Source organism: Nilaparvata lugens, chromosome 8 (genome assembly GCF_014356525.2).
Source record: "Nilaparvata lugens isolate BPH chromosome 8, ASM1435652v1, whole genome shotgun sequence".
Classification (NCBI taxonomy): Eukaryota; Metazoa; Arthropoda; class Insecta; order Hemiptera; family Delphacidae; genus Nilaparvata; species Nilaparvata lugens.
This window is the reverse complement of record NC_052511.1, coordinates 45,467,432-45,483,211: the sequence shown is the minus strand read 5'-3', so window position 1 is coordinate 45,483,211 and position 15,780 is coordinate 45,467,432. Positions and strand designations below refer to the sequence as shown.

Below are 15,780 nucleotides of genomic sequence, written 5' to 3'. Positions count from 1 at the left end.
CATAAATGTCTTAGAATAAATTTGATACTTGAAAATAATTTGATCAACTTGATTTTGATTCCTTGTAATGTAGAAAGATTGGTCTTGACGATAAGAAGTTATGAAAATGAAGAATATGTCAGAATTGAAAATACATCTGCAAACTTTGAATCGTTATCAATATTTATAGAATAGAAGAAAGTTCGTTAAATAAACATTGAAATGAGTAAAATATCCAATTTAAATAGAATGCTGGAAATAGCAAAATATTGTCAAGAATTAATTAGACTGCTACAATTGATTGCACAATTCTCTGCTTCTTATCATTACTAGGTTTAAACGATTTCCATCTCTATGTTACACACTCAACGTACATTAATAAATAAACAGTAATTCAATGTGGAATAATACCTTTGAAATGGTAAAAACTTCTATTAGTGGAAACCCAGATCGTATTCAACATTGTCAAAGTCATCTCCTCGTGCATACAAAGCAGCTGCTAGCAATTTATTTGTAAAACATTTCTTTCAAAGATAGAATTGATGAATTTCAATGTGGATTCAAGAGCTTATCGAAGTGAAGGTTCCCGAAGATCTCTAATCAAGATGCAGTAGCGTATCTTACCTCCTCCTCTTACTTTTTTTCTTCCTCCTCCTCATCTTCCTCCCACTCCTCCATGTCCTCCTTCTACTCCTACACCTCCTTCTTCACCACCTCTTCCTTCTCCTCCTCCTCCTCCTCCTCTGGGAGGAAGTTAGGATGAGGAGGTCATCATTGGCATTTAGTAAGCATCTGAGACATGGCCGGAAACGTACCTCCAGTATGGCTTTATATTTCTCTCTTATCTAATGGCTACTGCTGTATTTCTGAGGTGAGTCCTGCCTTGAATTAATGTCTGCCCCGTCCCCCCATTCAAAATCCTAATCCTAAGCCGTCTTTGGTACGGGGGACTTAGCTCCTAAGTCCTCCTTTGAACTTTGCCCAATCTGTAAGAACTTATTTCACATCATTGTGAATCATGTCTCTCTGTAATTGCGTCAGTCAGATTTACAACAATATTAAAGTTCATTGTTTCTGTAGAGTTCTCTATTATCTCATGTAAGTTATGAAAAATGTATCAAATTACTTGAGATTAATATATGTATCAAATTTAATTAATGTATGAAATTACACAATAATTAATAATACTTAATTCTATGAAACCACATAGAAAATATTAGGATCAACCAATATATCATGAGCAATGAGCATAGATTATCAGCTGAGAATAGTTGGTTATTCGTGAATTGACTTTGTATTAATGCTTACTTCCCTCATTAATTCTACATAATAAATGGTAGTCAAGCTATGACTGAATATGACTATTTTTCTGTTGACATTTCTTGTACAGTAGTTGTATGGGGTGTAGGTAATACAATCCACAAGTATCAACAATCACCTATTTTTCCCGATAATTTTTATATTCAGTTGGGTATATTTGTTGCTGAGTGTGCCTTTACTGAACATCCAGTCAGAATTATGAAATAAACCTTATAAAATTCAGCAAATTTCTAGTTGAGTGTTTATTTCGAAAAATTATCATGAACCACATCCACTTATCGACTCTGAATTGTATGCTTACTGGGGCTTGTACTTTTTCGAGTTGGTGTTTCTACCATTAGTGATTCTCGAATACCAGCTCTCATGTTATGTACTAATAATACAGTCAACTTGATTCACAATAATTCATGTTAACAGTAATAGCCAATAATGTACTTGATTCACAGTACAATTTATCTTGACAGTAATAACCGATAATGATAGATAAGATGAAAATGAATTCATTGCCCAAATCCTCCCACTGTCTTATCGCCTTCATTACTCATGAATCAAATCCAATTTGTCTAAAAAAATCTGACTGCTTCACTATCAAAGCACTCCGATATGATTTATGAACTTTCAATTTGTTCTAACTGATCATTTGGCTAACAAGGTTAGATGAGTTGAACGTATTTGGGTATCAGCTCATTAAATTAAGCTTTTTGATGGCAGAGATAAATGAGTGAAATCATCGATATACAAACACAGTACCTACATAAGATATCATATTTCAACTTTGATACTGTTGTATCTTTTCCTACACTACTCTATAGATATTTTTCTCTCTCAGTGTAATCTTTCTCTCACTCTCTCTTCCACTCTCTCGGAACAAGAGCCTCAATTGGTACTAATAAATCATTCCGGCCTGGGCCCAGATATGCAGTGCGCCCACGTAAAATGCACAAGTGACAAGTGAACATAGTTGGTTGCAGGCTTGTACAACAATATGAGCAATTAAATTACCATAAACGTAGCTACAATTGTTTGTTGGAATGTCGTGGTGTTTAGTTTATTCGTGCAACAGGTTAACTGGGTGAGGGGGGGGTACTGTGGCTATTTTTCCAACAACCATATGGTTGGGATGTTTATGATTTTTGGGCCTATTTGGTTGAGTGGTCACGAGTGGGCTCATCAGTGAACGTACCACATTTCCGAGGATGTCCTGTTTTTATATCTCTCTCTCTTTTTCTGACGAACTCTCTCTTATTCTATCTCTCTCAATATTGCTCTCTCTCTCTCTCGTTATTGCTCTCTCTCTCTATCTTTCTCTCTATTTTTTCTCTTTCGGTCATTTACTCTTTGTCTTTCAGTCGTACTTCCTTCCTCTCACAGATATTCCTCTCTCTTACAGATATTTCTCTCACTTTTTGTTCTGTTCTTTCTTTTTACTCTCTCTTCTACTCTCCTGTTCCTCTCACATTCATCAGTACTTCGAACCTTTCATCTAACCAACAAGTTCATGGTCTATTTTTCAAAGGTGATGCACAAGGTCTGTTCATTGTTTATATCTTTACGTTCTTATTTTTCTTTCAGCTTTATCTAATATCTAATTCCTCTGTAAGCTCTATTCCTTCGTAATCAGTGTCTGGAAGCTTCTCCTCCCTATATGTTCCACCTCAATTTCTGTAAAGTATATTTATTGGTTATTTCCAACATTCTTTTCAATTTGATCTTATTCTTTATCACAGACTTCTTCAATCTCAATTATCATTTTTCACCTTTTTTACACTTTTTCTTAACCTCCCACAATTTATTTTTTATTCTCTCTCCATCTCTCCTACTTCTTCGCCATTCTTCTCTATTCTCTTCTCTCTCTGTCTTTTTTCTTAGTCTGTAACTCTGTTCACTCTATTAATATTCATTTCTTATACATTTTCTTTCCAATCTTTCTTTACCTCTCATGCTCATTCGTCTATTTTCTCTATTCCCACTTTCCTTTACCATCGCTCTACTTTCATCCCATTTTTTTTCTCTCTCTCTCTTTTGTTCTCAATTTGAAATTTCTTTCTCTCTCTTGTTTGCCATTGCTCTCCATTTTATAATTCTCTCTCGCTTCTCCATTTTTCTGTCCCTATTACACAGAGGTCAAGAGTAAGTTCAAGTGTTCAAAAACCAGGGCCGCATTCTCATCTCAGAACAAAGTCAAGGACATCCAATGGGGTTCGTTTTTATTCTCCTTCCTTTGTCTTATTGCCTTCGTTAGCTTCTCCTGACGAGTACTCACTTTGGTTTTGGTCTATTTTACTTCGTACTAACGTTTTCTCTTTTCATTTTTTCTCACTATTGGTTTTTTCTGTTGTGAGTCGCGGGTCGAAGATGTTTTAATGAGGTTTCATCTTCTTGGTTCTTGTTTAAAAGAATTCATAGAGCTTCGAATATCCTGGTAATGATTGAGGTGCTTCTTGATATCATATTCATTGATGAAAACGAATATTGATGAAATTTACAATCTGAAACCTGAATGATTTGAATTAATATTGTGAATTCATTTGAATAGCATTTTCGCGAAATGCCAATCAATAAGCCTGTTGTCCTCTCCCAAATTGTATTTTATGATTTGTGACTTTGTTGATGACTGAATAAATAATAATGAATGATTTGTATTTGTAATAAATGAATGCATTTGTATTTTGTAATGAATGAATAAATAATAATGATTAATCTGTATTTATAGTTTTGAACTGGAGATTTGAATTTTTTGTTTGAAAGTGAAATTTAACCCTTTTTTGTGCTTTTTGAAGGTTTTTGCTCGCTACAGTAGAAAACAATCTAGAAGAAAAAATTAATTTTCTCTTGTATTTAAGAATAAATAATAGATGGCGAAAAGTGTAAGAAAAGGTGACAAGCTGGATAATGAATGGTTGAAGCTTGAAAAGTCAACCAAATTTGACAAGAATAAGGGTTCTAAAGAAAAAAGAGGAAATTCAACGAGTTACGTCAGCTTCAGTAGTCCTGTATTGTGAACTTTAAGAACTTTTTACATCGAAAGTAGGCCTGAAACACTAACAAAGACTGAAAGTTGCAAAAAACTGTAATAATATCAGCAAGGTTTGCCAAGAAAAGCAGCGTTACCATTGTTTTTGAGAGGGGAATTGTTCTGTTGTTAATGATCCGCCCTCCCTAGGGTTGGCTCTGTTTTTCAGCTGGGGCTTCTGTTTTGAAAAGGTGGAAACTTTTGAAATTGTTATTTTTACTTGGGACATTTCCCTATTGAATTAGGAATAGTTTTGTAGATGAATCCTGAACGCATTCAGACATTCAAAGTAGGCTTCCAAATCTTGTCAAATATTTGATAAATTCCATTCCATAGAATCTATTCCGTAGAATAGTAAATCTTGGAGCAATTTGACAAAACGTTTTCTGGTTTCTATTGTATAAATTAATATGTCATGGGAAAATTCCATTGTATTAACGGATTGTTGAGAAATTTTGAGAGATAATCGTAATGATCCATATTTTTGGTTGGTTTCGTATGACTATTATTCTCTTCAATAATAAATTCATAGACCAACAAACAAACTCCTCATATTCCCACACAAATCATTAAGTTGTTCAGGAGTTTCAACCAGTGTACAGTTCAAACCATAATCATGATCTAGATCTATTTTCAACTCTCCTGAATTTCATGCACATTTTCAACCTCAATCCAATTTTGAGATCCATAGATGATCTTTCAGGAACTTTATGCACGATTTCAATCACACAATCATCCAATGCTTACTAACATTAACAAACTTTTCAGACATTTCATGTATACTTCATTCAATCAAACAATCACACAATCACTCTATGTAGCATACTCTTTCAATTTCATGTACACAATGTAATGTTCACAGACACTAACAAACTTTTTTTTCCCAATTCCTAAACAAACGTTTCAAGAATTTCATGTAAACTCGATTCAATCAATTTATGTACACTTTCAATCTCATGTATTCAATTCAATGTCGACAACCACTAACAGACCTTTCTTCTCCTAATAACCAACAAAAGTTTCAGGAATTTCATGTATACTTGATTCAATCAATCAACCAATCACACAATAAAGATATGCACACTTTTTTCAATTTCATGTACACAATCAAATGTCACAGCCACTAACAAACTTTTCTTCTAATACTATCAAACGTTTCAGGGAAAATGACACTCGTGTCCCCCACCCATTCCATCATTAATTTTTAATCCGTTATTCTACTCAGGACTTAATTTGACAATTAAACGGCTGTAGTTTCGACTATGGGTAAGCACAGTGAATGATGGTACCCTACACCCTCCTGTTATGTACACTTAATTCAATCAATCACACATTCAATTTATGTTCACTTTAAATTTCATGTTCACAACCACTAACAAACCGTTACTCTTGTTTGTGTTGCAGATTCGTTCGTGAACAGCCAAGAATGGACTCTGTCGCGCACGGTTCCCGACCTGCGCCTGGGCATAGTGGGTGCGCTGTCCTCGGGCAAGTCGGCGCTCGTGCACCGCTACCTCACCGGCTCCTACATGCAGGAGGAGTCACCCGAGGGAGGCCGCTTCAAGAAGGAGATCCTCCTGGATGGTCACAGTCATCTGCTGCTCATCAGGGATGAAGGAGGTCCGCCTGAGTTGCAGGTTAGTGTTAACAGAGACAAATAATCCAAAATAATCTTAAATATCTTCACTCTTTGGTGTTAGCAACTGATATTTCACATCATATCAATTATTTTTTTTAATTAAATGTTATCATATTTCCAATATTTAATGCACTGTATTTTAAAAGACGTGTGCACATGCGTAAAGTTTATTTGCTGCACTCGAAAAATAATTCCACACTCGCCTGCGGTTCGTGACTAAACTTTTATCTTGCTGCAGTAAAGTGTCACTTTGTGCCGATTGTGATCTTGAGAACTTTTCAGATGATGGAAACTTCTATAGAATAAAGGTAGTATTAGATAAGAAGACAGATGACTGAGATCAGGTTTCATAAAAGCCTGTTAAAATTTAATCATGATAAAAGACCTCAACAATCAATCAGAGACGGCTTTTCGGGAAAGAAGGCTCTGTTCGCTCTGATCTGATCCCTTCTCGTGGGATGTAATTATGGTTAAAATTCAATGTTTTTTTGTAACTGAGGCAAAGTATGGAACGTTTAGATTGTGATAACCAATCCCAATTCTTGATCAATCTTGCATAGCCACCTGTAATGTAATTCCGGGTCCTAAGAATAAGAGCAACTTCCCAAACATAGTACTGTCACCTGGTCAGCTCGAGTTCTAGTGAAAAGCGATACTGATTTTCGAGTGTGAGAAGTTCATCACAAATGGGGAAGGTCTATGAAAAGAAGGAAGAAGTTCCATAAAAAGTTCGAGCATGGACAGTGAATTTCTGAGAACAAATAACATTTCTTGCTCCTTCACATTTTTAAATTTCCTTTGGTGCTCTCAGTATTATTGCTATCAATGTCATAAATATAGATAATTAATCCCACAATCACAAGTTTCACTAACTTCTCAGAAACTCCAGTCCTGATGAATTCCCTTCTTTCGACTTTTACCTTGAGCATCTTTTCAACTGAGACACGTGGTTTGTTTCCTACCTATTCTCTGAATTGTTTGTTCAAGTGGAAGCATGTGCCCCGGTAATAAGTAAAACAGTCATCATGCTTTCTTTCTCACTCGTCCTCTGCTCTGCGGAAAACTTTTCTCATCAACAAACTCTCCCTCACTACCTCTCCCTCTATCTCCCTCTATCTTCCTTGCTCTTTCTCTCCAAGGGTCAATGTCAAGGGAAACGCACGGACCAAGGTGGAAAATAAATTTCGGATGTTTGCACTCCCCTTCCGCATTCCAAACACTTTCTTTCCTTCTCCTCCTCCTCCTCCTGTATTTGTACGTGTCAGTAGTCGCCCTTGCTACCTTGCTCATCACTCATTTTCTCTGACTTTCCTCATACTCACTTTTTCTTCGTCTTCTGTAGTTTTTCTCAAACGTCTGCCATTTTTCTCTTGAACCTTATTACATGTTCACATTAACTTTCTTGCTTCATCAGTCAGCTCATTCCTGTCTCACCTCTTGGAATCCTTTCCCTATCTCACTTCTTGTGTTGTCATCATTAACCCAGACATTCTCACTCACTCCTTATTTTACATTTTACATTCATAGTTTTCTATGATTGATCATTTACTCATTTAAACCCATGTTTCGACCTATTTATTGTAAAAAATACTGTGCTTCAAATATTGTGTAATTTAATGTGCTTCATTGTAAAAAAATATATATATAAAAAAATTATCATGTAATTGATACAAGACTAGTAACATGACTTGTTACTAAACTAGTATAGTCACTATACTACTCGAATAATCTCATCCAACTTCTAAAACGTTTCTCGTATTATTAAATTTAGAACACCACTTCCGTACTTCTTTTTTGGTTGTCGTTATTTCTCTATTTGAAACATTGCTACCTCTAAAATGAATAATCATTCTTCTTTCTTCTCAGAACAACTCTTCACATTCCCAGTTTTTTGTTACCTTCATTTCATTTCTGATGAACAGATAAATAAGGTCATACAAACCTTATCTGAACGAATCTTACTCCTGACTGAAAACTACACAACATCTCAAAGAATTTGGAAAATATACAGTGTATATCTAGGAATTTGAGACTCATGACCTACATATTTGTTGTGAATCTGCCATACGATAAATACATTTCTGATAATTCCAATTACTTTCAATCATGTACTAGTTGTTGTTTGATATACTTTTTTCTCTCTCCCTTCATTCTCTCTTCTTTGTATCATGGAAGCTAATATAGTTATCGATCCAGTATAGTTCCTCCATGTTATTGTACTTCTCTGAATTATTTCCCTTTCCTGCTTCATCCTGATTCTCACTTCTTACTTTCTCCATCCTTCTTTTTCTATTTCCTGTACATTTTCACTACCCTTTTCTCCTCTCAGCATCCTTATCCATGAGCCTGAAGTCTCCTTCTCTCCTAGCAGATTGATAGCTCTCGTCCGTTCGTTACCCCAGTCTGCGTTCTGCGTTGCGTTGACTTTGAGGGAATACGATGAGTGGCCTGCTGGCAAGTGACTAAGGAGACGACAACACCCCTTGTCCTGCTTGCAACCCTCCCACAGCCCCAATGCCACATGTTTCAACAAGGAAGGAAAAGAGCACGTGGCCCTTTTGTAAGAGCTGTCGCCTCCAGTACTCTACTGATCTCCTTGCTACGCAAACTCAAACTCTTTTTCTTCATTTTCTTCTACTTCTTCTTCTTCTTCTTCATTATCTTTACATTCTGCTTCTTCTTCTTTCTCTTCCACTACTTCCACTTCTTTTACTACTCCTCTTTTCTCCTTCTTCTTCTTCTTCTTCTTCTTTTTTTCTTCCTCTTCTTCTTCTTCTTCATCATCCCAGTCTTCCATATCCTCCTGCAAACAACACGCGTCTGCCTTCTCGACTTGCCACTTGAAATGTTCCACTTCCCATCGCTTATGCGCACTTTCAACTAGAGCACCTACTGTACTTGAGGACGATTTTGCTGGCTATGCAGAAACATGTTTTTCGTTTAATTTTCTAGTCGATAATGTGTGTGTGCTGCTGTTTTGATTGGAATCCAGTCTAAATGAGTTTCAATGTACAAAAATGTTATTTATATTTATATAAGTAGTACTTCTTTATTGATATGAGTTTACTGTTATTGAAGAGTAGAAATTTGGACCATTAATTTTTGTCTCTATTATGAGATTATTTATTATGGTATCAAATTGTATATGGTATCTGAATGTTCCAGTTCTATGTTTTCTCTTCCTTGAGAGTAATCTCTTATCAATAAAGAAGTACTACATGAATTACTCTCATCCACTCTGAAACTTAATTATTTAGACTAATTCTTAAATTCTACTTTAGTAATAACTACTTTTTAAATTCCTTATTTCAATATTGAAACTCATTTAGACTGGATTCTCATTACTCTTATTAGACTCGTGTCTATTCTTAGCGTGTTTTGTTGCAAGCACAGGGTTTTAATAAACCTATTTAACATCAAGTTTGTACGATCTACTTTAGTCTAAACTCCTTCAATTGGGTTTCCTAATGGTAAAAAACAATTGAAATGGCGTGAAAAATCATGAAATGTCCCATTTCACGATAATGAGACAGTGGATGATTTAGGATGGAAAATTCAGTTTACAGGAAACCCATTGTATCAGTGATGACTTCGTCTATAAGCTCAACTTTTCCTATACACCATACTTTCTAACTTTTGTAAGAGAAGGAGTAAGGGAAGAGTAGAGACAGGATGAAAAGAAAAAGAAGAAGAGAAGAAGAAGAAGAAGAAGAAGATGATGATGATGATAATGATGATGATGATGATGATGATGATGATGATGATGATGATGATGATGATGATGATGATGATGATGATGATGATGATGAAAGTAGTCTTAGTTGGAGACCTGTTTACCTCCTCAGATTCGTGAGCACTCAAGCGATCGGAACTTCACGACGAAGAAGACCTTCACCAGAAGAGGTAAAGGGTGAAGAGGTATAAAGAAGGAAGAGGGAGAATGGAGGAAAGCAGTAGGAGGAAGGAAGAGCGAGAAGGCAGGAGGAGTTAGAATGAAGGAAGATGTAAGAGATAGGATAGGAGGAGGTAGAATGGAAGAAGATCCTAGTCTCACTTACAAGGCCAACTTATTACGCAACTTCGATGTTCTGCACTTGCATGCTCTAATTCTATTAACAGGACAAATGGCCATTCGCCATTGTTGCCAGGCATCAGTCCCATCTGGTTTGGCTCCTCTAAGAGACCACATACACACACATGAGTATCGTACAAGGCTTTGTTCATGCACCGTGCACATGTATGTAGACAGACGCACACATACAAGCCTACTATCAGTAGACAATGCAATTTCGAAGACTTCGTTCTAAGTGGTAACCATTAGTGGTGGGTTGCGTGTTGAGTGGTTTGCAAGTTACAAAATTTGCGAAATTTGCTACCGAAAATTTATCAACTAAAGGCTGGTACGTATTTTCGAGCAAGCTTTTGGGTATTCTATCAATAGTGTCTTCCAACATAATACTGTGATATGTTATTGTATTCACAAATAAATAAATAATAAGAGAAAATTTAACAATGAACATACTTTCACTAGATATTCCTTTGAAAAACGTTTTTGTGCTACACTTTATTTCCTTCTTGGAAACTGATACTTATGAGTACCTTCAACTTTCTGCCACTACATCTCAAAACTATTGAGAGCAAACGATTGTTTGTCTCTGAATTAAAAAAGTATTTGCAATATTGTAAGGCCATACTATACAGTAGTCTCTGAATACACAGAGGAACATACTTATCAACATTTGCGGACTCAGATTATTAATATTTTACGATTAGATTAGTAAATTCGTATGGCTTTTGTTGGTGGGGAGTCCCTTGCGGGAAGGTCCCACCGCCTGAATATATAATTTAAGGCGTCAATGGGCCTTACGACTGTCATACTTCAGCCGGGACCGACAGTTTAACGTGCCCATCCGATAACACGGGTACGATTAGATTATTAGTATTTGACAATTAGATTATTAAGATTTGACAATTCCCCGGTCTATTGACTGCGGTGAAGATCTAAAAAACTGAAACTGAAACTGAGTATTGTCGCTATTATTCTTATTTTTGATCTGATTGATTTTCATATCCTCATGAACCATTTTTATTGATTTCTCTCTTTTTACGGTTCCATTTTATTTACAATGTTTTAATGGATATCAACTTATAATTATTATATTATGCTGAGGAGGATGTCCACATAACTCCCACACTTCTCCGTTAGTCAGTCAAGTGAATAGAGAATAATAATAATAATAATACTGAGGGTGAAGCCCACATAAGCTCTGAGGTTTGTGCGTGGGTAATGAGTGAGAGGGATGATGATGAGAGATGACGACTACTTTTTAGGTAGTAGGGACCGACGACTTATCGTCTCCTCCGAAAGACGGATATACAGAATATTGATGGATTTACAGTACGATCATGAAAATGTTGTCCTCCACATCCTCAGTTTCCAGTAGATCAGGTAAATAAATTAAAATTCTTGATAAATTGATATCGAGATAACAAGTCGGCAAAAACATCTCCAGTCTCCAGTAATAGATCTCTCCTTCCCAATCAAAAGGCTCATCCTTTATTTCGAGTGAAACGATAGTGGGTTTATGACACTTTTACTCGGTCCAAAAGTGGAAACATCCAGCTGAGTTTTCTGTAAAGTGGCGAACCTTATCTGCTGTAGGCGTCTCTCACTTATTGCTCGATCATTTATTTAGGCAATAGGGTTGGTGTATTTCTTTGGCTGATTAATATTGCAGCCTGACAACCGTCTTCCGAATTTGCGGGGGTTTGCACGTGGATCCAGGAACGCGGCCCCCTTATAGGGGCTGAAGTTGGGTTGAGAGAGTTTCTGAAGTGTTGGAGGGGTGAAGGATTCCTTAGAACTCATTTTTCTACCTTTCCACCCTTTCTTGAAAAAAAGAAGAATCAGAAGATGATCAATAGAGATAAGGAACAAGAAAAAAAGGATAGTGGGAGGAAGTAAAGGTAGTGAAGAAATATCAATAGTAAACTAGAGGAGGATGAGAAAGAGGAGAACAGGAGAGAAAAAAGATCGAGAGAAAAAAGAAGGAAGCGTTGAACGAGACTGAGAAAAGAGTATCGAAAAGTAAAATGATCAACACAAAGAAGAAGGGGAGGAATAGGTAAAGAAGGGTAGGAATAGGTAAAGAAGGGGAGGAATAGGTAAAGAGGTGGAGAACATGAAGAAAAATAGTAGGAGAAGCAAATGGTGGAAAATTAGAGAAGCATTGAAAGATATAGAAAGAGAAGGATAAGAAGAAGACACTGGTTAGTTGGGGAAGGAATAAACACTTGTGGAGGAGAATTTTATGTAGAAAGGAAACGAAAATATGAAAAAAATGAAGATTGGGAAATAAAGCCAGTACTGTAGATAAAAAGAAGCCAAGTAAGCTAACGAGAAGAAAATTTGAAAAAAGAAGATTGTTAAGAAAAATTTGACTTCAAATACAACTACGGTAACAGAAGCAAAATTACATAAATATTATTAGAAAAAAAGGAGAGACGAGGAAGGAAAAGAAGATAATAAAAATGAAATAAATAGTAGAATGAAAAAGGTGATTATGGCAAAGATTTGTAACTGGTCAGGAAAACCAAGAGATGAATTCAGAGTAGAGGGAAAAACTGATGAGATACGTCAAAATACTAGGAGAGAATGAGAGTAGATATGTTATTGTAGAGATGGAGGAAAAGAAGTAGACGAAAAAGAAGACAATAGGATAAAAAGATGACTATAATAGAATGATAAGATTAGAACACATATAAGAAAAGGTGAGGAAAAGGGGAAAGAAGATTGGAAGTATAAAAAAAATCAGAGGAAGAATGAAATGAGAAATGAGGAAGAGACAAAGTCATTGAAGACGAATGTGAACGATCAGGGGAAATGGCATGCCGTCCGAATTTCATCCAAAGGTTAAATTGGGAAATAATCAATCCGAAAGGTTCTCTTGCTTTTTTGTAGTTGGATTCTGATCTGCTCACATCCATCATTCTCTCTCTCAACTCTGCTCCTCTGCTACACGCCTCATTCATCTTGTCCACCCCTACTCGGAGATTCACTTGAAACTGGCATTACTGTCTGTGAATAATATCAATGCTGCCTATCTAACCAATGCTGACAGGTTGACGTAGATCTCACAGTAGAAATTCTCTTTTTTACACTAGCTTACACCTCGAAAAGTGTTGTAAGAAATTGTTTTGTATATTTGTAGATTTGGTACTTCCTTGGAACATATCGAGTTCATATTGTTTGTGTTTTTTCACTCATTAATTTATAATTACTTTCATACTCCCTATTCAATAATTTGAACTAGTTAAATAATCATATTCTCATCATCAATAAATTCTAGTATATGGGCTCATTCTACTCAATATATGACATTGAAAATTTGTTTCATATGATTTTTTGTGTAAAAAACCCTGGAAATTTGTGTAAAAAGCCCTGGAAATTGGGTCTAAACTTGAACCATGTGTATATATCATTGATAAGAACAAAGTAAAAATAGATAAAGTTATGAAGAAAAATGCCCTGTTTCACCATTTCATTCCTATTTTTGTTCGTCCGATTACATAGATTACACAATCGAAATCACTGTTCGATTAATTATTCCTGTCTAATATGTGAGAAAATGTTAGATCAATAACATTCTAAGGATGGAAATGTTTCGGCAGGTAGGTACAGGAAGAAGGAAACCGATAGAAATTCATGAAATCATTTATCTGTGAAAATTTGATATTCGATTGGAATTTATACGCTATTTTCGTTGTGGTGGCACGTGGAAAATGTATTCAGAGTGAATTTCAACTGTGCGAATGGAAAGGATTTTCCAGTCGTTTTCCTCGAGCTCGTGCGCACACGTGTTGGAGGAAAAGCTGGGAAATTCCATTCCCACAAAAAATCTGTGCCAACAAACATCGTCCCCAATACAATCAATATCAAAATCTCATCGAATATTTAAAAAATGTCAATTTTTAAGAGAGAAATTTATGCAGCTGATTGAAAGTTTCGTTCGACAAGCTAACTGAATAATTTATCAGAAAAATCGAGTTATATACTGTTTTACTCGTGAAACTGTTTCAGAATTATTAAAACGTTTGTTGTTTTCGTAAAACCGAAAATATTCTTGGTTCTACCATTAATATGGAATATATCATCTTTCAATTCTATTATCAATTCATGAGTAGAATGAAAATGAAAAAAATCTTTATTAGGCGGAGCTAGGACTGCCATGCAACCTAAAGTCCCCATTCCATAAGGAAACTGATTACGACTTGGAGTTGAACTCCCAATAGAATAAATTCATAGTAACATTTTCTATTCCTCAAGCAAACCATTCTAAATATAGTCAACTCATCAATCCAAATTAATTAATAACGTTTGAATCGAATTCAACAAAAAATATATCATTATATTGCAGTATAAAATCGTTCCATATCCAAACTAGAGAATAAATCATGCAAAAATTCATCAATTCTGAAGTAAACCATCCTAAAATTAGCTCAACAATCATAATTAATTACTTCCAAATCCAGTTTCCATACTACATTCCAGATCTGTCTGTAAATTACTGCAATTCTAATTTATATCAGTTGATTACTGTGTGTTGTTAATTCTGGATTTCCCATCAACGGATATTTCAGGTCTATTTGTGACGCAATTGTGGTGCATCCCCCGCAACAAAGCTGAGCTATCAGTGCGTTTGACATTGATAAGCATCAACTTCCTCCAGTCGATGACGTTTCCATCGCTCAAACATTCTCGATATAGCTTGACAGCAGCCTTTTGTTGTTGCAGAGATGCAGTGCAGCTACTGTAGCATGTGACTAGCAACGTGCTCTGTGGGATAATTGATTTTTTCTGGATTTTTTTGTGGGTGTACAGTTCTCGGACGTTGGTTTGTTTTTATTTGGTAAAAACTTTGTACAGTCTCATTCTATGTTCTATTTTGTTTTGAGTGAACAGTTTTTAACAACATCCGAAAACAACCAGACAGGTAAGACAGAGTATAAACTTTTTTTGGTTCACTTGATAATGAATTCGAAAAAGGTTCTTTATTGGTATGATTTGTTTGTTTTTATAATGTTTGTTTATGAATGGTGAATTTGTGTAAACCTACTTTTATCCTTATTATTTTTACATGGATTGTCTCGATGTTTTTCATTGTGTTCAAATTGAATTCATACCAGAGTATTTTATTACGGAAATAGGAGAATATGTTTGAAAAGGGTGAGTAGGATCTGGGAAAATCTTTGAAACTTCAAGAATATTTAGAAAAACCAAATGATATAAGGTAATTTCAAGACCATAAAATTCAAAAAATATTATAAGCAGTTTCTATCTCTCTTCCTGAACAGAAACTATACAAAAAGCTCGAAAGTGAGCTTCCTTATGAATTGCTAGGTTTACTGTGCTCAGACTGTAATAATCTCTTCATTCCTTTTGCTCTAAGAATATTCTAATAATTTACTAACTTTCAAATAATGAGTTATTTCTTGTATAGGTAACTTCTTGAAATAACTGAAAAAATTTATAAACTTTTCCTGTATCAATATGGAAGGAAGCTACAATCTAGCTGCATTTATAATCTATGCAATTCCATACCTGTACCAAGTCTATGCACAACAAAGCTATGTAGAAAATATATCCTGGTCAGTTACAAAACCTCATTTCGGATATAAGGTACTGTATTTGCATTGAACCAACATTACTACTGACGCTCAGAGACTCAGCTCCTTCCTTTCGAGATTATTACTTCCTGTCCGGGGTTTGTGCAGGTCATGGAAGGTCAGGGATTCCCGGGAAGTGGGTCACGAAGTACGAATCTGGGAC

General features: G+C 35.6%; 1 protein-coding gene across 3 annotated transcripts in view; it reads left to right on the top strand.

Moving 5' to 3' along the window:
• Positions 1-15,780, top strand: part of LOC111043392 (centaurin-gamma-1A) — a 264,095-nt gene that overhangs the window by 190,881 nt on the left and 57,434 nt on the right. For all 3 annotated transcript variants that reach the window (XM_039434910.1, XM_039434913.1, XM_039434912.1), the window contains one exon: positions 5,717-5,949. In XM_039434910.1, the coding sequence (XP_039290844.1) occupies positions 5,717-5,949 (233 nt within the window). The remainder of the gene's footprint in view (positions 1-5,716; positions 5,950-15,780) is intronic.